General features: G+C 41.4%; 2 protein-coding genes across 3 annotated transcripts in view; one reads left to right on the top strand and one right to left on the bottom strand.

Moving 5' to 3' along the window:
• Positions 1-23,086, bottom strand: part of MED12L (mediator complex subunit 12L) — a 201,523-nt gene that overhangs the window by 79,983 nt on the left and 98,454 nt on the right.
• On the top strand, positions 3,317-10,010 carry P2RY13 (purinergic receptor P2Y13). Of its 2 annotated transcripts, XM_048507096.1 has the most exons (3): positions 3,317-3,391; positions 6,309-6,353; positions 8,900-10,010. In XM_048507096.1, the coding sequence occupies exon 3, from the start codon at positions 8,915-8,917 to the stop codon at positions 9,923-9,925; it is 1,011 nt and encodes a 336-aa protein (XP_048363053.1). In that variant the 5' UTR covers positions 3,317-3,391; positions 6,309-6,353; positions 8,900-8,914; the 3' UTR covers positions 9,926-10,010. The 2 variants fall into 2 exon arrangements, with proteins under 2 accessions (XP_048363053.1, XP_048363052.1); XM_048507095.1 differs by lacking the exon at positions 6,309-6,353 and having other exon boundaries at positions 3,322-3,391.

Here is a 23,086-nt window from a genome sequence, read left to right as displayed (position 1 = left end):
CAATCATCCTCATTGCCCTTCTCTGCACTTTTTCTATCTCTTTGATATCCTTTTTGAGATGTGGCGACCAGAACTGAACACAGTACTCCAAGGGCGATCACACCACTGCTTTATAGAAGGGCATGACAATCTTTGCAGTTTTATAATTAATTCCTTTCCTAATCATCCCCAGCATAGAGTTTACCTTTTTCACAGCTGCCATGCACTGAGTTGACATTCCCATGGAATTATCAACTAAGACGCCCAAATCCCTTTCTTGGTCTGTGACTGATAGCATTGACCCCTATAGTGTGTATGTGCTTGGATTTCTTGCCCCTATTTGCATCACTTTACATTTTGCTACATTGAATTGCATTTGCCCTTTCTTAGCCCACTCACCTAATTTATAAATGTCCACATTTGGTAAATGCCACCCCTTTCCCGTTCATTCAGCTAGCTTTGGTTTCTGTGACAATAAACAAACTTTAGAAAGTACTGTCTGGCCTTCCTCAATACTGCCAAGATTCAAGAGTGTTTAGGCATGTATGCATGCATTCCCATTCATGGGACTGATATGTGAGAACATGCGGCATACCACATTCACAGAACACATCTTTAAAATTATGGGTTTAATATTTCCAAAATAGGCTGCAAAAAAGGATCATAATGAATGAAATACAAAACAGTGTTGTTTTTAAAATCCATTCTCATAAAGAGCACTGAAGCATTCAAAAACTTCCCCATGGTTTTCTGTTATTGTGGTTTGCCTTAATGAAACATATGGTCAGTGTGGTCAAAATGCTATTTTTCATCTTCCTTTCCCCTATAAACAGGGTGCTAATAGCTTGGCATGCCACTGTACTATAAAGAGAGATAGGTACAGATTGGGGTGGGGAGAGAATGAGAATGCAACCCTACCCACTGCCTAACACAAAGTCCACCCTACCTCAAAGAGTGGAGTCTGTTGCTTCACTTTTTCCACTCACCTGGCACCTTGTTTGATCACCACCAGCCACCTGCCTGCGCACTCTCTCAATCACTGGCCCTGGCCTGCTTGCTCTTCCTGGTCTGAGAGGGGCAGGGGTGGAGATAGGTGCCTGCTTGGGATGTGGCCCACCTGCATTTCTCGCTGGATTGCTACCAGCCTGCCTGCACACTCTCTCATTCACCAGTAAGCGGCTTCCACCCGCTTTCTCTTCCTGGCCTGCAAGGGTGGGGAAGGAGGATCATGCAGGTCACAGCCTTTCTCTCCCAAATCTCAATCGCCAGCCTGCCTGGTCCGGCCAAAGGCACCTCCCACATGACTGAGGTGAGTGGCACCTGGGTCTCAAGACACCCTTCAAGATATGCCCGTGTGTTGCAGAACTTTACACTTTTAAAAGATAAGACTAACAAACACAAGATATCCTACATAAATACAACTAAGGGTTTAATGGTCCTCAATGGCCCAGGCTAGTTTGATCTCATCAGATCTCAGAAGCTAAGCAAGATTGACTTTGACCAGTACTTGGATAGAAGATCACTAAGGAAGTCCAGGGTTGCCACACAGAAGGACACAATGGATCTCCATGAGTCAACTGTGACTTGAAATCTCCACAATCAGGTGTTTGTTGATGTTGAGAGTCAGCATGGTGTAGTGGTTAAGAGGAGGCAGACTCTAATAGGGAGAACCGGATTTGATTCCCCCCACATGAGTGGTGGACTCTACCTGGTGAACTGGATTTGTTCCTTTGCTGTGTGACCTTGGGCCAGTCACAGTTCTCTTAGAAATCTCCCAGCCCCACCTACCTCACAAGGTATCTGCTCTGAGGAGAGAAAGGGAAGGAGTTTGTATGCCACACTGAGACTCCTTACAGGAGAGAAAGGTGGGGTATAAATCCAAACTCTTCCTCTTCCTTTACATGCCTGCTAAACTCTACTGGAAGGAATTGTCATTTGCGAGGCTGTATTAATCAAAACATGTGTAACCATTTTCAAGCTGTCAAAGCTGATCATTTGCTTCACAAATGATAGTGAAATCATATAAACACATATCTGAATGAATATGAGGAAACATTAAAACAATGTTCGAAAAGCATTATAACTAGACCAGATTGTTCATTTATAAAAGATCTAAATTATGGAAAGATCACATTTGCAGTTTTACATTAAAACAAATCTGAAAGAGGACTGGGGCAGAGGAAGCAACAATCACTTCAACATGGCCTTTAGGAGGGGCACAGTTGGATTGAAAGTGAAGTTTAAGAAAATATATGCATAGCCCAGGGGTCTATAACCTGCAGCTCCAGAGCCGCATGAAGCTCTTTCAGCCTTATACTGCAGCTCCGCATGGCCTGGAGGTCGGAGGGTAGTGTGGGCATATCCCTCCAGAGAAGCATTAGAAGGAAAGGTTGAGTGGAGGGGCCGAACCAAAGGCAGCTCGTGCATGAGGGTGCCACTTTTTGCGTTCCCTCCACTCAACTCTCCTTCCAGCGCTGCTCTGGAGGGCTGGAGGGACACGCCCTCGATGCCCTCCAATCCCTGGAGGTCGGAGGGTAGCGTTGGCATGTCCCTCCAGAGCAGATGCCATCTCCCTCTGCCATCCCTGCAGCCGCCATCCCCCCTCTGCCCCACGGAGCGGGCAGCTGCCTGCTTCATCAAGCAGAGGGGGTTTCCCTGCCCGGCGCCGCTGCCTCCTGCAGTGCCGCCATCCCCCCTCTGCCCCCCACAGTGGCCACCATCTCCACCCTCCCCCGCAGCTCCTCTGTCCCTCTGCAACCACCTCTGTCCTCCAGACCAGCCGCCATCCCCCCCTGCCATCCTCGTAGCACCAGGCAGGCAGCAGCCGCCATCCCCCCTCTGCCCCATGGAGCAGGCGGCTGCCTGCTTTGTCGGGCAGAGAGGTTTCTCTGTCTGGCGCCTCCGCCTTTCAGGGCTGGAAGGAAAGGTGAGTGGAGGGGCCAAACCAGAGGCGGTTCCTTGTGGAGCCACCTCTCCGGCTCGGTAGATCTTTGGGGCCGTGGAAAATGGGTCCAAATGGCTCTTTGAGTGGTAAAGGTTGCCGACCCCTGGGATAGCCAGTTGGAAAAATACTTGTAAATAACAAATTAAAATTTTGGTATAATAGTAGATACAAAGTGTATTATAAAATCGCTTTCTGGAAGTTGTTTTATACGCTTAAATGTCAATAACCTATTCACTAGCAAACTGTAAGTCACACCTCATGCTATTTTCAGTTCTCCTTTCTTCTAAGAACAATTACTCATACTGCCAGCCAGCCCACAGAGGTTTGCTGACTGGCCAAAGAAAATTAAAATATTCTACTTGCATTTGTTTAATTCAGAGCATTTGGAGCCAGCTTCTTTCTCTCATGGGACTCAGACGAATGTGCAAGAAGCCGCCTCATACTGAACCAAGCCTTTGGTCCATTAAGGTCAGTAATGTCTTTTCAAACTGACAGCATCTCTCTAGGGCAGGGGTCCCCAAACTACGGCCCGGGGGCCAAATGTGGCCCCCTGAAGGCATTTATCTGGCCCGCCAGGCATGGCGGCGATGGCTCCATTCATGTGCAGTGGGGGCTCGAGGGAGAGGAGGAACCGGCCCCTACGGCTGTTGATTGCAATTACATGATGGCACCCCCAAATCTCCATGAATTTTCTGACCCAGAGTTGGAAACCTTACATGTGGCAACGCCTGCTCCGCCCTTCCCTCTCAGCTACTCCATGTGTTGCTCTCAGGCTTTCTGTTCCGCCTCACTCCCATTGGCATCAGCCAGGCTGGCAAATCACTCGCTGGCTGCTAGGGAGGAAAGAACCCAGGAAGATACCTGATCCTGGGTTAGATGGAATGCTTCATTGGGAAAGTTCTGCTTTTTTTTACAGGGGAAGGTATTCCACAGCCTCCCCAACAATATTTGGAGCCCACCCTGTACTTGACATACTTTGGTTACTGTTCTAAAAATAGACCATGACAGAAAGGCTGAAAGGTGAAATCAAACATTTTACAATCATTTGTGCATAGGAATTTGTTCATAGTTTTTTTTTAGTCCGGCCCTCCAACAGTCTGAGGGACAGTGAACTGGCCCCCCTGTTTAAAAAGTTTGGGGACCCCTGCTCTAGGACCTCGAGTGGAGTCTTTCAAATTTCCTACTGTTTGGTCCTTTCAACTGGTGATGCCGGGGGTTAAACCTGGAACTTTTTGTGTGCAAAGCAGAGGCTCTTCCTCTTGGTGCAATGGTGGAGTGTGAAGAGAGCACATTACACCTACCCCTGTCTTGCATAATGGTGTGCTGTTCCTCTGAAGGCAGATATACAAATCTACATTTTCTACATGCTTCACTAAAAACACACCACAAGATTAACAACGGGAATAAAAATAGGACACTGGGTTGGATTTAAAGATCTTTCAATGGAAAGTGCTGATGGTCAAAGTTCTATCCGCCCTCCCCTCATCACTCCCTTTCTACCCCAAAATAAATTATTTGGCGAGTTGTGGGAGCCTCGTGGAGCAAATCTCATGCAGGTTGGGAGATTGCAGTGGGGAGAGGGAAGAGGGATACTGCTGACTGAAGAGAGAGGAGAAGGTGATTTTGACTCCTCCCTCTTCTCCACCACAGCCCTTTTGGCCGTTACTTTTCAGGACCCCATGACCCAGAAACTAGCTCTTCTGGGTTGGAAGGATCTGCTGCAGGGAGGAGAATGATCTGTTTGGTCACATCACTGGATCTGGCCTGTTGCATGGCAACCTGCAATGGTGCAGGTCTAAGATGAAATTTTGTTGCTCTATTTAAAGACATCAGACTTCACACAAAATTTCTACTTCACATGGGGATACAACAGAATGGCTGATTAAGGATAGGGGAGCTTACTTCCTCTCCACCCCACTGTGGCATCAGGTGTGCACCTGAAGTGTTCTTGCTTTTTGGGGAAAGCCAAGAGCAAGAGCAGTAGGCGCATGGCAACTTCCTTGTACTTCGATACAAAGAAGTTTGCTGCACACCACTTCTGCTCCCCGTGCACGACAACTTCTTTGAATGTTGGTACAGGGAAGTTTGCCACGCTGGGGAAGTTGCTAGCGTGTTGCAGGGGCCTCCTACGTATTTGGCCAATGAGTATCTGTGTCTAGCAAGGTTAGGTTAGCCATGAAAAACAGATAAATGTACAAAACAATTATATATTCTTTTGACTGTCAAAGATGGAGATGCTATGATGCTAGAAGAACAACAGATGCTATAAGAACAACATATATTATTTTGTGTACCTCTCTTGCCACTCTGTCTGGCTGGAAAAGGAAAAAAAGAATAAATTGGAAGCAGATACTAGATAATGAATGCTGTAGACTTTTAATAATTACTCCATGACCTCATTTGCTTTTCCATTTAGCAATATGGTAATCACATTCAGATCAAATAATAAAGTATCAGTCGCTTTGATGATCTAAGAACTTCATACCCACTAAAGGAAAAGGAGAAAATGGATGCTGAGCAAAACCCTTCTAACTTAATTTGATATTCCACCTGTCATCAAACTACCACAATTTATACTTGTGGGAAAAGATGAATTAGGGAACCGTTCCAACACCCCAGTTGGACTACTAGTCTAAGAGGTTCAATGCACACTTGCTTGTAAGGATGCCTCACAGAATCTAGAGGAACTAATTCCAAATAAAATTGTTTGGACTGAGAAATAAAATACATTTTTTAAAATATATCTTATATATGCAGCAATATCTTGGGTAGACTCCCTCAAATTCCTTTCTTCACTGGACAAGCAAATGCAGTCTGAAGAAATTAGTTCTTCATAGTCCACGATCTCATTTCCAAGCACATTCTGCATACCTACACTCCCCATAGTATAGCCATGCATTAAAAATCATCTGGAGCATATAAGACTACCGATAAACAGATTTTAAATGATTCAATCCATGAACTAAAAAAAATGTGCTAGCTAAAAGTATTAGATAAACTCAAGAATCTGTGTCTCTTCTAAAAACTGAACAATATGTACTATTGCAGTAAGCTATTTCTTATATTTCTATTTCTCTTGGCCATGAGGTCATCCAGTTTCCCACAGTATTTTTTTCTTGATTCCCATCATTATGGAAAATCAGTTTCATATGCCATCTCTACATTTTTTTTCACTCCAATAAAACAGCATTATTTACCACTGAGTAACCTCCAAGAGTTCAACCACCTGATTCATGAAAGCTTTCCTTACAACTTGTAGTGTGTGTGTGGGGAGGGAGGGGGGCTGAGTAGTTAAAAAATGAGGAACAGCAAGACCAAAATGAAGAAACTTGTTTCGGAAAGTACATTCAACTTCTGCTAATGCTGGCAACATTGCTCTTGACAGATCGTCTAGTGCTGGAACCAAAGACAACTATCCCTACCAACAGAAGTAAGTTATTTCATTCCAGTGTTTGCTTTCCAGATCAGCCTTATCAAGCTAGCCATACAAATATTTGATTCACAGAATAATTTAGAATGTACTATTTACCTATGAGATTCATTTGAATTAGTCTTCTATAAAATACAATTTAAGCCATGTATCATGATATTTTTAGGAGAATGTACTGGACTGCATTTAGCACAATACAGTGAAGTACACTAAAACAGAATACAATAACATGTAAGATTTCAAGGGAAACACTAGAGTTTAGATTTTTGCTAGAAATTCATTACTGATTTGTTAAAGCTGTACGAAGTATCTGCTGAAATATTTTCCAACTATAATGGTAGCTATCTTAAAAAGTGAGTAATTTATTCCATTAGTATAGCACAGGCTGTCTTTATTTTCTTCTCAGTTTTCCAAACATGGCATGTAGTGTAGTCAGTAACATTTCAAAAGCAGTATCAAGAGAAATATAAAACTGTGCGTTTCCTGTGGTGCCCCTGCTAATCCTCTGGCTTACAGTTTGAACTGGGAAGGAATCATCACGAAGGAGACTGGCACAGTATCTAAATGACTTATCACTGTCAGGGATGCTGATACAGCAGTTCTGACATCTGAAAACTACATTTCTCTAGAATTCTTATTGCCGAGAGAACTAAAGTCACACTTACTCATTCCGCACATGCAGAATAATGCACTTTCAAACTGCTTTCCGTGCTCTTTGAAGCTGTGCGGAATAGCAAAATCCACTTGCAAACAGTTGTGAAAGTGATTTGAAAACGCATTATTTTGCATGTGCGGAAGGGGCCATAGATAAGTGTAACTAAAACACAACAATGACCACCACCCCATACATTTTATGGGTTCTTATGTTACAGAAAAGCCCCTTTGACAGGGAATGATTTGGAACAGAGAAATGTCAGCAAGAAAGGATGTTTTAGTATTTCCATTAAACACTTCTTTCCCCCTTCACTGAGCTCTAAGACTGAGTTCCAGGCAGCCATGACCTTCAAAATCCTATGTTTGGAACTCTGCAAGAAAACAAGCATCATGTACTGAAGGAGTTATAAGCAGTTGGTCCTCTTCTTCAAATTCGCCTTTCCCAAAGTAGCAATGTTTTTTTTTCTTTTCTTTTAAAAGCAGCAGCCCAAGTTTTGTTGCAGGCATTTGCTTATGAATGTTTCATTTCATCCACGAAAGGACTAACAAATTAACCTGCAAAAGCTTTTGCTTCTTTTTTGTTGTGATACACCTCTGAAGATGGCAGCCACAGATGCAGGCGAACCGTTAGGAACAAGATTTACCAGACCACGGCCACACAGCCCAGAAAACCCACCACAACCAGTTGAATCTGGCGGTGAAAGCCTTCGACAATACTTTTGCTTCTTTGTTTGACAGCCAGCATAGTGCAGTGGTTAGAACGCTGGACTAAAATCTGGCAGGTGTAGGTTTCAAATCCCCTATCTTCCGTGAACCTTGCCAAGTGACCAAGGAAATGATAAAATGGAGATGGGAAAAATGATGTCGGAGACCCTGACCTCCTAAGAAAGGGAGTATAAAAAGCACTAAACAAATAATAAATGAGGTAGACTATGAATAGGTTTGAATAGGGAAAGAGAATGTGCATCTTCTTTCAGTGTGTCTGTGATCTTGAACATTGGAGAACTCATATGCCTAAGGTGAGAAGCACATTTTTCCTTATTTGACTGGTCACTCATCTTGTAGTGGACAAGAATGACACATTCTTCTTTGCATAAGATCACTGATGTGTGGAAAGATGATCATGCACTTCCACGTCACATGCAAACCATTTACAAGGTAAACATTACCCTATAATCTGTTTCACAGAAAGATAATAGTAGAGTTGCATATTCCTCCACCATAGAACAATGCATGTCGGACCTATTTTGCTGTAAAATGCTTCTCCTGGGTCCTAGAACCTACCTAGCCCTGCTTCCCCGCATCCATTTGATAGTTGTTTGATTAACTATAAATGCTCTTGTATCAAAGTACCATGTTCAATAATGCACAAAATAATGTTTTTGTCAAAGTAAAAATGATAGTTAATTCTCATATTCGTTCACGACTATATTGTAATGTGAAAGAATACTATTTTCTTACCGAAAGCGAACTATTTTCTTACCCGCTGCAACTCAACTGACCACATTATAATCTTTCTGAGGAACAGAGTACACCTATGAAATATTTATTTTGTTTTCAAAATCTACGCCTAAAGAAAAATTTTATTAGCATCCATGGTTTTAAATATTGCCTGATTCAGTAAAAGGGCATTTTCTTTCTTATTCAGGGTTGGACCCAGATTAAACTGGCAATTTCCACCATTTTCTTCTTCCCACTTCACACCTTTCCATGTTGTTTCTCTGGGTTCCCTTTCCTTAGGAACAGCATTACAGGAAGATCTGTGAGCAATAGTGTGGGGAGGCGGGGGTAGAAAATTCTGTGGGAAATTTAGTTTGAATTCAGTGTCTGCCTAACAGCAATTATTTCTTTTCTTTTTAAGACTGACATTCTATAAAATATTTCTTCTTCAGATTTTCTTTGAGACCATGAATGCAAGTATCAACATCTCCAATGAGACAACACCTTCCTTTGGACAGTGCCACAGAGACACCACAGCTTCTCAAGTGGCATTTCCAATCCTGTACACTATTCTTTTCCTTGCTGGATTACTACTCAACGGCTTGGCTATGCAGGCTTTTTCCCAGATTCCAACAACATCAAGCTTCATTGTGTATCTTTGGAACATCTTGTTTTCAGATTTCATCATGACACTTATGCTGCCCTTCAAGATTCTGGCTCAATCAGAACTGGGACCATGGCAACTTAAAGCCTTCGTTTGCCGTTTTTCGGCTGTAGCGTTTTATAGCACGATGTACGTCAGCATAGCCTTCCTTGGGATAATTTCACTAGACAGATTTCTCAAGATTGTTCGACCGTTTGGGAAGGTTTGGTTGCGAACCATCACTTCAGCAAAAATTCTTTCAGGATCTGTATGGTTGTTCTTTTTTAGCCTCTCCTTGCCCAATATGATTTTGTCAAACCAGAAAGCTACACCACACTCTGTAAAGAAGTGCGCTTTGTTGAAGAGCCATCTAGGACTGAAGTGGCACAAAGCTGTTAACTATATATGCCAAGTTGTCTTCTGGATTGTGCTGATCTTCACTGTTCTATTTTATGTTGTTATTGCTAAAAAGATCTGTAGATCTTACAGAAAAACTCAAACAGCAGAGTGCAAAATTAAACAAAGAGCCAAGTGTAAGGTGTTTATAATTGTAGCTGTTTTTTTCATCTGCTTTGCCCCTTTTCATTTCACCCGAGTACCCTATACTCTTAGCCAAACTGGCAAAACTCATGACTGTAGCACAGAGAACCAATTGTACATTGCTAAAGAAAGCACACTTTGGCTAGCAGCTACAAATATATGTATGGATCCCCTGATATACATCTTATTGTGCAGACAATTTGTAGAAAAAGCCTTCTGTATTAAAATGAGAAAATCTACACGTACAAGTCAGGAAAATACAAGTATGGCATTAGTCTCTAGAGTATCTACATAGACATTTCTGCAAGATGGTTTTCCCCCAAAATTGAGATATTTGCACAACAATTATTAAATTAAAAGACATTTTAATTTCAAAAGAATTTTGTTTGATGGTGTTCCATTCTGTATTGTTTAAATGCAACTGTTCCAAGAAGTAACATAATTGTCAGGCTCACTCATTCTTCTCATTTATTCTAATTGATTACTGTCTTATGCCAATCAAATGCCAGTTTTACTATAACAGATTGTCTTGAAATTGACCTTGGTCTACCTAGCCTAGTGTGATGGACAGACCCAGTCTATTACCCAAACATCACCTCTTCTTATATTTCTGATAATTGTTTATGGTGCATATTGTATTTTTAGATTGATATAGCTCTGACAGCTCTTCAAGAAAGTAAGTCAGAATGCAGGCAGTTCATTCCTCAATAAACCTGAATTATCTGCACTGAATGAAGATTATACATTTGACTTTCATAGCCATTAGTGAGTAGCCATCATAGTGATCTGAGCAGTTTTTAATATGTTACTTTGTTAGGTTGACTTCACACAATTACTAAATTGGATGGATGGACGGACGGACGGACGGACGGATGGACGGACGGACGGACGGACAAACAAATAAAGGCATTTGAGAAACAGCTGGAAGTAACTAGGACATCATCATTAAGAGATCCATTCATGCATGATAATTTTGTTCTGCCAAAAACTATAATGTATTTAGGAGTTTTTCAAGTTTGTTTCTGTACTATTTGTTATCAAAGTTTCAATAAATGACTTTACTATTTTTTTAATTATCTGAACTATTTCAATATGGCAATGTATACTACAGTTTATAATAATGCAAAGTATTGTGCTTTATCATCTTAAGCTGATTGCTGATCCGCTGCAAAGGAAGCCTGTTTTTTGCATTTTGTGGAAGTGGTGACAGTACAGTCCTAAACACAGTGATATCCTTCCAGGCCTATTAACTTCAATGGATTTAGAAGAAAGTTATACTGTTTAGGATCACACTGTAAACCATCCTCTGCTCCTCCTTTGCACAGCAATTGTACAAACTTCATTATGTTTCAGTTACCATTTCTGAACGGCAGCAAATAGAATTTAATGCAATACTCTAAATGTGGACACAGCATTAATATAACTGATTTTTAATCATTTAATCATTACTGTCATTTTATTCATTTCACTTTACTTCTACTGTCCATTGGATATACCAGCTTGTTGATTATACTTCACTTATGCTATATAATCTGCCTTGAGTCTCAGTGAGAAAAGATTACTATAACAGACCAAACCTATTGGGGGCCAACAGGCCGATGCAGATGGTGCAGGGTTGTGCCAGTGCATTTATCCAGAAGTGTAGCAAGGGGGGAAAGCACCTGGTGCACCAGTGCATCCTCCACCCCTGCCCTGGAATGCCCCCACCACGCCCGCACAGGGGCGTGCGCCCAGTGCATTGCATCCCCCGTTCCCTTGGAGCTACGCCTCTGCATTCATCTATTTATCGTGATCTACTAACCCATACAAATAAAATAACCATGTACAAATCATGCAGTACAATGCCAGTTTAATCACTTTGCTTCCCTGTGCAGACAGAAAAAAAGTAAGTCTGTAGAGGGCAAGTCTACCCAATGCTTTCTAATGGGCAGCAGACCCGTCTTCCAAGTGGCTATGATTCTCTGCATAGTTACACAGATAGGCCCTCGGAAAAAATTTTAAAATTCAGAAACTATACATTGCCGGAATCAGCAGGACCAGCTGAGTACAACTATGCACTTTTCAGGCTTTAAAGGTGCCCAGGATCGCAGCCTGGAGAGCAAATCTCCTGGGGCAAGCTTCAGCAAATGGTGGCAGGGACCATCCTTTCAATTGCACACAAAATGTCGAGTGCAAGCTGAGGGTGAAACTGACCAGAGTGCAAAATGGTCAGGCAGGAAAAATAAGACACCTCCTGAGCTCTGCATTCTGTATAGCCAGGAAGGATATGTCTTGCAGGCGACTTAGTGGGGAAAGGTGGACTTTGAAGCAGTTTTAAAACAAGGTATCTTGAGCAGAAATAAGATGTCTTAAGGACATCTTGGGAAAAAGGCTGTGTGGAATGCCTTTCCAGGATATCTTTTTTACATCCTCAGGACGTCTTATTTCAGCTGAGTGGAACAGACCCATGTTACCTCCTTTGTTTCATCAGCTATGAACTTTTCACTTGAATCTAGGTACTGAAATACAGGCAATAATTCATGCTTGTGATTTGTACTTGACACAGAAGGTGCCATTTTGAAAACATTGCAACATGTAGCACAATAAGATAATTTTATACTTTTATATTTTATTTATGAAGATAAAAACATTTTAGACTGAAATATTTGTATGGAAGTAACTGTAAGTCACACATGCCTATTTTGTCATGTGTACATGTGTACATACGACAAGAATCCTGTATTTGCTGCCACATGCATACACACAAAAACAAAAGAAGTGTTAATCACATAAACTATACGCAAAGTTCATCTAACTTCTACAAATATTTCAGTAGAAATAATCACTGTGCTTAATACCCTGATTTTTTTTTTTGCACTAAAAAAGTATCAGGAGAAGAATAATATTTTGTTCTGTATGAAAGATTTTATGCTACAGATATACAACATATATACATATTCTGGCATTGTAGAATAACCTCCTTGCCACATATTGTAACATAAAATAACCATTGTAAAAACAGTATTCAAGAAAAGTATGCACTTCGTTAAGTATACACTGGGAAAAATTTTAAGGGTAGTTATATTTAGTTTAACAGACTACATTTCTAAACTGTATTTTTAAAAATCTTGTTATTGTTTCTCCCCGCTCAGTCAGTCAAAACAAGACATAAAGTAGAGCCAAACCAAAGATAATCAGGAGAAATCTCCTTCCCTTGATCTACAAAGAACTGTCATCTCAAACTTTAGAGAGCTTATAGAAAGCTTCACTTCTTTCCTGTTAATAATTGTGCTACGTTAGACAATTTTAGGAGTCTGAATGTATTATGTTTCAAGTACAGTCATTTAAAAAAAAATGGAGGACAGCACCTTGAGGACTTGGGCAGAGAAAGCAGGATGAGATACTATATTCTGTTCATCTTTTTCCCTCTCATATTAATTCTTAATCAAATTAATTCTTATATGTCCCCTTCTGTTTTAGAAGCTTAAATAAACTACCAATACTGTTGCTTCCTTGCCTTCCTTTAAACTTAGACATTTCAAAGTCCTCTCCAGGGCTGGCGAGCCTCAAGCCAGAGCAGGGAATCCCTTCTCCTATGCTGCCCGCTGCTGCTCCAAGTGACAATGGGGAAAAATAAAAACAACTCAATATTGTGAGTGCAATGAAATCACTGCTGGAGAAAACCCTGAAAGGACAGTGGTAGCTCTAGGCATTGCCAGAAATTCTATGGTTCCACCCCCCAGAGCTGATGTCATCATGCTTTCAATGCCATCCCCAAAGTGTCCCTATAGCGACCACTCCTGCCAGTGCTCTCTTACCCATCTGTTTATCACTTTCCCTGCCTCCCACACCACCTCTAGTAGGGGATTTGCCCCTCCCTGGATTGGGCTGCCTGGCATCTATATTTAATGTGGATTCATATTTTTGAGACTGTTGGGCTTAATCCCCAGTCTATGATAGAGTATCATCAAGGCACATCTCCCAGAATTACAATATCTCCAGAATACAGAGATCAGTCCCCCTAGAATAAATGGTAGCTTCAGAGGACAGACACTATGGCAGCTCTCTTCCTTCCCCAAACTCTTCCCTCCCCATGCACCACTCCAAAATCTCTAGGAATTTCCCATGTTGGAGTTGGCAATTGTAGCCTATGCCATTGAACCGAGTCTTAAAACCTAATTACTGCACATTTTTGCATGTATTATTTGCTATGAAGTTCACTTTGTTTATTTGCAGAAACTATACAATATTTCTGTACAACAAGTATATACAAATTCACTGTGTCAAGTATTTCACTAGTAAGATTGCTTCAGGTAAGGATTAGGAAACCTGTCTGGGCTCATTCATCCTTGAGACTTCTTCATCCCCACACCAAATCTGAGGTGATCTTATTCAATTACCAGCCTATTCAAAATCATTCTTTGTACAGAATGTATAGAACTATGCACTATACTTAAGCATAGAAAGCACTGCAATGATTTAGAAATACAAATTATTTGTAATATTTCTGGTTGTCTGGATAGTATTAAATACAAAAGCTCATTTCCCCCCATCTGTTACTTGTAAATCCAAATCCAAAAACCTTTATTAGGCATAAAAAACTTGTTACTTGTATTTGAATAATTACTCAAAAGTTAAAATCTTCTTTTTTTATTTTAAATACTTTTTATTAGGTTAAAATAATTGAACAACATTACAGGAGGGTATATCGAAAGAAAAAAATCAACATATTTCTTATTTCTCCTTATACATTCTTTCTTATCTCCCAAATTAGTTAAAATTAAAATAACTTTATACGTGTCTCTAACTGAGATTCTGCATAGTCCTTTCTTTTTTCTTTTATTTAAAAGCCGTCAGTACAATACAGTGACATAAAAATTCACCCTGGAATTTTCTAGGTGGCCTCAATATATTTCATATGGTCATGACACAGAAAGGGTGCACAAGATGAGGCAGGCTCACAGCCAGACTAAAAACAACCCAGGAAGACCATAACGAGAAATTCCTACAGGTTGTTTTTTTAAGACTAACAGCAGATGTGTAGAAGAGCAATTCAGACTGAACACAGAGCATCCAGCAGGAGGGGCACTTATGCCATTTACCCACAGTAAAACATACAAGTTGATATTTTTCACCAAAGGAGAAACTTACAAGTTGTAAGGCTCTGTTACTTCAGTCAATAATTTAAAGAATGGTTCAAGAGCTGTATTGAACTGTGTCAGGATCCTTGCTGCAGGAAGCCAGAGCTAAAGGGCCTGGCTTCTGCAGCTACATTTATCTCCAACTTTGTTGCTTTCTCAGATCCCCCCTCCCGTCTTTTCCATAATAAAATGAATAGCAGAAGAACGAGGTGAGATCAGTATTGTTATGTGTCCCAAGTTTCAAGGAGAGTCTCAATCTGGGCCTGAAGGATGGGGGGCGGGGGGCAGGAACGAGGGAGGCCTGCTTCACTATGTTGCAAACCATAGTGATTAAAACAGAAAGGCCCATTAACATATACAGATGATAGCAAGTGCAGGTGTGACCTTGGCGCCAGCCAGCCGATGCCAGGCGAAGCAGGAGCCATGCCTAGCACAGGTACATACAATCAGCTTTTGTCCAGCAGCCAGTTCCAGCACCTCTATGAAGAAGAAGAGTTGGTTTTTATACCCTGCTTTTCTCTACCATAAGGTGACTCAAACATATTGTATATATGGAGGTCAGTGTAACATTATGCAACAAAGAAAAAATAAACTGTGTACAGTGTTAACGAGGCCAGTTTACACCAGGATTCCAGTTAGATCAGTGGGCATATATTAATTATTGAAAATATTCCTGTATATAGTGATTTCATGTCAGTGATTGTATTCGAACTTACCACTATCTTGTATTGTTGAAACGTACAAAATAACACCAGAGAATTCAACTCTTGCAATATTGTACTCAAGTTAGACAGCTACTGCTGCAAGCCCTCGACAGTATAAGGAGCCTCAAAGCAGATTACAATCATCTTCCCTTTCCCCCACCCACAGCAGACACCTTATAACCATGATGGTGAACCCATGGCACGCGTGCCACAGGTGGCACACGGAGGCCTCTCGCCGGGCACGTGAGTGCCTGAATCTCCCCCTCCCCCGAGCAAGCAGCCACCTTCTCCCTGGGGCAGAGGGGGAATGGCGGCGGCGACCTGCTCAAGGCCACCTGCTCTTGCTGCGCGGGAGCCGGCGGCACCGAGCAGCCAACCCCCTCTGCCCGAGGGAGAAGGTGGCTGCCTTCTCCCTCGGGCAGAGTGGGAATGGCACTGGCGACCTGCTCGGTGGCCTCCATCACTCCAGACTGGGCATTTTTTTAAGCTGAGAAAGGGACCCTTTCTCGGCATAAAAAAACCCCAAACAAATGCAGAGGCTGAGGTCCCCTCTCTCTCTGAGAGGAAGGGCTGGAGTCCACTCCTCTATGAGAGGCTACCTCTCAGAGAGAGAGTGGCGCTCCAGTCTCTTTTGATCCATCCACCCCCCACCCCCATCAAGCTTTGTCTGCCCATGGATCACAGAGTCCATGAGCAGTGACAGCTTTCCCATCCACCACCACCACCACCATCTCCATCAAGCTTTCTCTGCCCATGGATCACAGGGTCCATGGCCTGCATCTGTGTCTGGCATCTTCAGAGGTGTATCACAAAGTGAAGTCACAGGGTGTAATAGACTTCCCTCTGCGATACACCTCTGAAGATGCCAGCCACATATGCAGGTGAAACGTTAGGAGTAAGATCCACCAGACCACGACCACACAGCCCAGAAAACCCACCAGAACCTCAGTTTTCAGGTTAAATTGCCATATTGGCACTTTGCTATAAATAAGTGGGTTTTGAGTTGCAGTTTGGGCACTTGGTCTCGAAAAGGTTCGCTGTCACTGCCTTATAAGGTAGGTGGGGCTAAGCAAGTTCTGAGAGAACTGTGACTAGCCCACGGAGAGAACTGTGACTAGCCCACGGTCACCCAGAAGCTTCATGAGGGGAAACGAACTCAGTTCACCAGATTAGAGCCCACAGAGGAGTGGAAAATCAATCAAAGTTTTTTCGGATTACAGCCCAACACTCTTAACCACTACTATTTTCTTTTGTGGGGCCAATAGAAACTGGGAGGGGAACAAATGGGGCAGAGAAATAGGATTAAAACCCTCTGATACCCTGGAAAATCAAACCATTCCACATCCCAGTGGTTCAGATGAGGTATGAATTGCCAATAAAGTTCTGCACAATTTCTTTTCCTTGCAGCTCTTTTTGGCTATTTATAAAGCACCAAACGATTACTTAAAATAGCATGTGAATATGTGCTGGCAGGACATACTGCACAACAGCAAGGGGCCTAACATTAATGAAGGGTGTAACTGTGGTATAAAACAGAGTTGCCTCTTAAGAGAAGGGTGTGCCAATGGTTGAAAAATGCTTGAATCAGCTGCTTTTCAACGTCTTTCATCTTTTATTGGGGAGGACAAATATCGATTTTTATGGAAAGGAAGAGCAAGCTGACAGGCCCAAATTAAACATATCAACATATACTGTATTCAGACAACCAAGAGAAGCTTTAGCCTCAGTGCATTCTGAAAAGTACCACGAGACAAACTAGTACGCCTACATTTCTCGGTCAAACATATGATGAAGAATTTACCTGTAGCAGGTGAGTGCTATTAAATGCTTTTGGAGTGACCAAAAAGGACCAAGTGCAATTCAAGAGGATAAGTCCAAGGTTTGTTTTCTATACCTGAAATATACTAGGCAAGAGAATGATGAATATTTGCTTGTTTGATCAGTAGCTACAATTCTGAGACAACCATCACATGTCATCCCTTTAAGACAATAGTTCTCTGCTAGTTGAGATGGTCACAAAAAAATCACAAATAATTCTTCCCACACAGCTCATGACTGTCGACTCAATTTCCCCAACCATTTTTATGTTCAGCTTTCGAACCTAGGACTTATTCAAATAATGAATGGAACCACCACACATGAATTTCATAAGAGAGGCATTAATGCCTTGGCTTTAAAAATCTTTCTCCATTTAACTATTAACCTGTAACATTTATTTGTATTTGCTTATCCAACCCAAAAGTAGCAATGTAAGTTCTTTAGATGTTTATGAGATACTGAAAGAAAGGCTAAACCACAACAAAGAAGTACCAGAAACACCACAGTTAGTGGTTTCACACTCCTTTTCTGGTAAAAGAAGTGGTTAACCTCTAGAAGACAATATATATGCATTCATATTTTGGAAAAACAGTGAAGTCTGTTTTGACTTAAGTTTCAATATGTGATTAGGACACTTCTTGATGTGAAAATTTAAAATGGCTCTCTACATTAGAGCAGTAATGCAGGAGAAACTAAAAGAACTTTAATGAGATTTTCTTATAAGAGACACATTCTTCTACTATGGTACATAGATTTTTTCCCCTCTCCACCTGAACATTTTATATACGGTCATAGTTTAGCTGACAGACCAGAGTGCCTTAAAACCAATGGAAGGCCACAATGGTGTACCACAAATCAAATGCACAACTTAAGTTAAATCCAGAAAATGCTTGCATACTAGGGCTGTCATCCTCCAGGTGGGGGTTGGAATTCTCCCAGAATGTCAACTGATCTCTAGACTACAGAAATCAATTCCTGTGGGAGGGAAAGGCAGCTTTGAAGGATGGACTTTGTAACATCACACCCTGCTAAGTTCCTTCCCCTCTTCAAACAGCATCTTCCTGTCCTCAAACATCAGTCTCCGGAAAGCTAAGTGGTAGTGGGTGATTAACCATATGCAAAGTAGTACAAATCCCACAAATTGGGAGTCATTCGCAAGGCTGATGATAAGACTTCATTTTCAAATATCCATTGGCATAAATGTTAGACTAAAACTAGGTTCCACAGTGACCATTAGAGGCTGTCCCAGTGAGCAAATTATTTTTCTTTTTGTTTTTTTCATCCCGACCTTCAAAGAAAAAACCCTCTCATGGTTCTACTGTCCCCATTAATCCTAGCAACCACCCTGAGAGGTAAGCAAGAGTAGACGGGCCCAGAGGCATCCTGAGAGCTTCATAATATAGTACAGATTTGAAGCCAGGATTCCATTTTAACCATTTTAACCATTACACCATTCCTTCAAATACCTCTAAGATAATTTTTAAAAAGAGCAGTAACTATGCGGTAACGCAGCTGAAGGGTAACAGAAATGTAATGACATTATGAAGATATGGTAAAAGGAATGGTGTATAACAATAAAATGCATGAACTGAACTAAAAGGGTGATAAGTATTCCTGGTATTACTCCCTTGTCTTTGTAAATATGGCTGTTGCAGCCTATTGACCATTTTTTTCTTGTCAGTCAAATTTATAGCTGATTCCAAATGCCACCACAATAGAGAACTGTTAAAAAGATCTCATTGTCCGAACACTATGCAGATGCCACTCTATCAAGTGCATTTATAAACATACAAACATTTTACAGTCAAACCCTACACTTCTGAAAAAGCAAAGTTCATGTTTCATAAACACTATGTCCCAGGTCATCAACCACCTCTCAAATAGGGTGTTATGGGTTTACATAAGAACATAAGAACTAGCCTGCTGGATCAGACCAGAGTCCATCTAGTCCAGCACTCTGCTACTCGCAGTGGCCCACCAGGTGTCTTTGGGAGCTCACATGCAGAAGGTGGAAGAAATGGCCTTCTGCTGCTGCTGCTGCTGCTCCTGAACACCTGGTCTGCTAAGGCATTTGCAATCTGAGATCAAGGAGGATCAAGATTGGTAGCCATAGTTTTCCGGGTTGTATGGCTGTGTTCCATTAACATTTTTCCTCACGTTTCCCTTCTCAAATGTTTTATGTACACTGAATGTTTGTGGAGAGGAGAATAAGGCCGACGTGTATATGCATTGGAATGTATGCATACATGTCTATGTACATGCAGATGCATATGCTCATCACCATAAAAAGAAAAATAATTGTATGCTACAATTTATCTTTGAGGTTTTAATACACAGGTACGCTGCTGACATGTGATTAAGTTCATTCAATAATGCCTCCAAACTCCAAAAGGCCTTCAGTTTATGTCTGCAATGCCTTGGAAAGGTAAAAGTTGCATAAGAAAGTATGCCTACTAAAGAAAGCACAGTTTACTCCATTGCAACTGTTTAAAAGAATAATAAAAATCACATATGGCTGCTATTATTACACAGGTGATTAAAATATAATGGACACAAAACCATCTGTTTAAAACCTGCTTCTCACTGAGGTGGCAAACCTGTGTCTGGATTACACCAAGTGAAGCTGCAGATGGGGTGTCACGTGCCAGAATGTTCCACTTAAAAATATCTGTTACAAGAAATACAGGACTTTAACACTTTACAAACCAATCCAGGGAAGCAAATTCCCCTCTGGAGACGGTGCAGGCATACGCCAGTGAAAATGCCCTCCCCAGGGCACTTACCCTAGCAGAAAGGCAAATCTACTAGTGCTTGACTGGTGTGGCGCCCAGCATTGGCCAGTTGTGGTGCCTGGCTTTGTGTCGGCACTCCCACACTGCCCCCAGTTGTGTCAGCATGGTGGGGCATTCCTGAGGGTGGAGCTGACCTTGGTCAGCTTCCACCTCAGGTTTGGTGCCAGTTGTTCTGGCTGCAGGGAGCATTTTTGAGTTTCTCCCCTCCCTGCAACCCTGAGGAAGCTCGCTGGTCTTGTAATTATTTGTGGCATGTTTTGTGATATTGTGATATTTCATGTGCTTTTAGATATTGATGCATATTTTCTACTGGGATTTTTATGTATAGTTTTCTATTGTTAAGAGTTAAGCACAGTAGAATTAAATGTATATTTAATATATATTTACCAAACATATATTAGGCTTCTCAACTTTTTGGTTCCTGGTTAATGTTATAATCTGGATTTCCCCCGGTACTAATCAAAACTACTACATCACATTGGCTATGTAGTCAGAGGTGGGATCCAGCAGGTTCTCACCAGTTCCCGAGAGTGGGTTACTAATTATTTGTGTGTGCCGAGAGGGGGTTACTAATTAGGTCCGCTTTTCCATTTCCACGCCCTCGCCTCCCCGAGAGGCATACTGCCTTTGAACGTGAAGGTTCCATATAGCAATTGCGACTAATAATGTAACTCCCTGAACTGGGTTAATCCCTTTCAGGTACTGCAATTCATTGATTCTCAGCCTTTCGTACCTTTCATCTCACCAGTCTCTATCAAAGAACCTGTGTGTTTCACGATTGCTGGTCATGGTGTGTTTCACCATTGCTGGTCGTGGCCAGAAATGACCTGGTGCAAAAAAAAATGTTGGGGTCGTGGTGGGGTGGCTGCCCATGGGGGGGCATCCAACTCAGGTTTTGCCCAGGGCTCAGGTTTGCCCAGGTACGCCTCTGCCCCCTTTGCTGAGGGGGGGCTGGCGAGGGAACCTGTTACTAAAATTTTTGGATCCCACCACTGTATGTAGTGCTACAGTGGTTTCCCAAACCTCAAACACAACCTAGATCTATTATCTGAGTTGCCCATTTCCTCAAACAAGGCAAATATCAACTTTGGCTGAGGGGCATCCGTGATTATGAAATCAGCATGGGGCCTAAATAATCAATCTTCCCCTTCTTGTACTGCAGTCCTGATCTAAACTGCTCCCCCATGGTTGCTACTCAAAAAGGGTCTAATCACAGCACTTCGTTTGGTCCAGAATTACTGTTATGAAGAACTAAATAGATATCTTAGATCAAAATTGAAAACTCTTATGCTTAGAAAAGGCATTCCTGTCACACTAGAGTAGATAATTAAAAAACAAAAAACACACAATAAATGTTACTTGTTAGTCACGGGAATATGTTTGATAGACTGGGACTTCTTACTCTTGATCAGAATATTGTCCCCATTCCTACTGAGGTTTCCTATGCCCCTTCCTAGCTCCCAAAATCTGAAATGCATACGTGGGCACAAAGCCCTACATTCTTTTGCAAGATGTTGCAGCCCTCTCTCCCCACCCCATTCTCTTCATCCACCTTACATTTCATACCAGGTATGTCACCCTCCTGATAGAGTTTCTCATTATATACAGATTTAAAGCTTGACAAGCCCCAGCTTGCTAACTGGCAAAAAAAATGTGCCTAGATTAACAGCAACTCCAAGGACAGTTGTAGCTTTTTTTTAATACTGCAGTACATTTCATCAGTATAATAAAACAGCTGTTTTGTTGGACTAAGCATGTACACAGGATTCAGCAGGTTCGCAGCACTTAGGCAGCACTGGTTGTTAAAATGGGGCTTGTAAACAACCAGTTGTTAAATTATTTGAATCCCACCCCCAGAACAGGATGTTAAATTATTTTAATCCCATCACTGCATTTACGTATTAAAAATGCATCTGTAGGTTGTTGTTTTTTGGCTTATTTGTTCTTCCATCAACTTGCAGCTGACATAGCAACCCTGTAGAGTTTTCAGGGTGACAGATGTTGAGATGCCACTGCCTACCTCGGCATAGCAACCCTGGATTTCCTAGGTGATTTTCCATCTAATTGTGTACTAGGACCAGCCTTGTTTAACTCCCAAGAATGGACTAACCAGGTCAAGGCACACCTATAGTATGAGTCAAAATGTTATAATCAAGCAATACATAGGTGATATATTATATCTATATAACTGGATATCAATAGAACTTATCTGGTCATAAGTATCAAAAAAGATAAGATTTTGGGTTTAAATTTGTCTTTATACCCAATTTCAGCCATTTTTGCTGGTGATGCCTCAAATATTTGATCTGTCTAGAATACAATAAAATTTAAAGCAATTTCCAATTATTCCAGAATATAATATGCTGGATCACGGAACATGTTTTCCAGGAAGTCATGATCTTAAACATTTCTAGAGTTCTAAATCCAGTGGTTTATTAGTTCACTTATGAGCAGGTATCAATCTTACTTTTGAAGCTAAGTCAAACCCAATGTTTGTGTTACCAAAACTGATTATGCAAAAGGCAGACTGATATGAGCAAGGATGAGAATTAGTTTACACAAGCAAAAAAACACCCACATATCTACATTGCAGTCAATGGAACTTAGTTCTGTTCATTTAGAATGAATTTAATCACAAATGAATTTAATCACAAAATCCCATAAACAAGGTTTCATCATACGCAACATTATTATGGCTGGATTTCATATATATCAAAGCAAAGAGAAAATCTGTCTAACAATTTTGAAGTTTAATAGAAGAAAAAGTAAGAGGCTTTCAGAAACAACCTCAAATACATTTACGTAGGAAGCAGAAGTGGAGAAAAGAGGTAGTTTAAAAACTTGCACAACAAACAAAAGATGTGGTGATATACATCTGCAGCATAATGTGACAATAAGATATTTAATAGCAGCAACATGGGGGAAATTGCTTCTCACATCTGATGAGATCATTTCTGGTCCAGGAAAGTACATGCCACAAAATAAAAAAAGCATTAGTGGTAAGACAGGGCATTTACTCCAA

This window comes from Sphaerodactylus townsendi, linkage group LG08 (genome assembly GCF_021028975.2).
Source record: "Sphaerodactylus townsendi isolate TG3544 linkage group LG08, MPM_Stown_v2.3, whole genome shotgun sequence".
Taxonomy (NCBI): Eukaryota; Metazoa; Chordata; class Lepidosauria; order Squamata; family Sphaerodactylidae; genus Sphaerodactylus; species Sphaerodactylus townsendi.
This window is presented reverse-complemented; position numbering and strand designations above follow the sequence as displayed.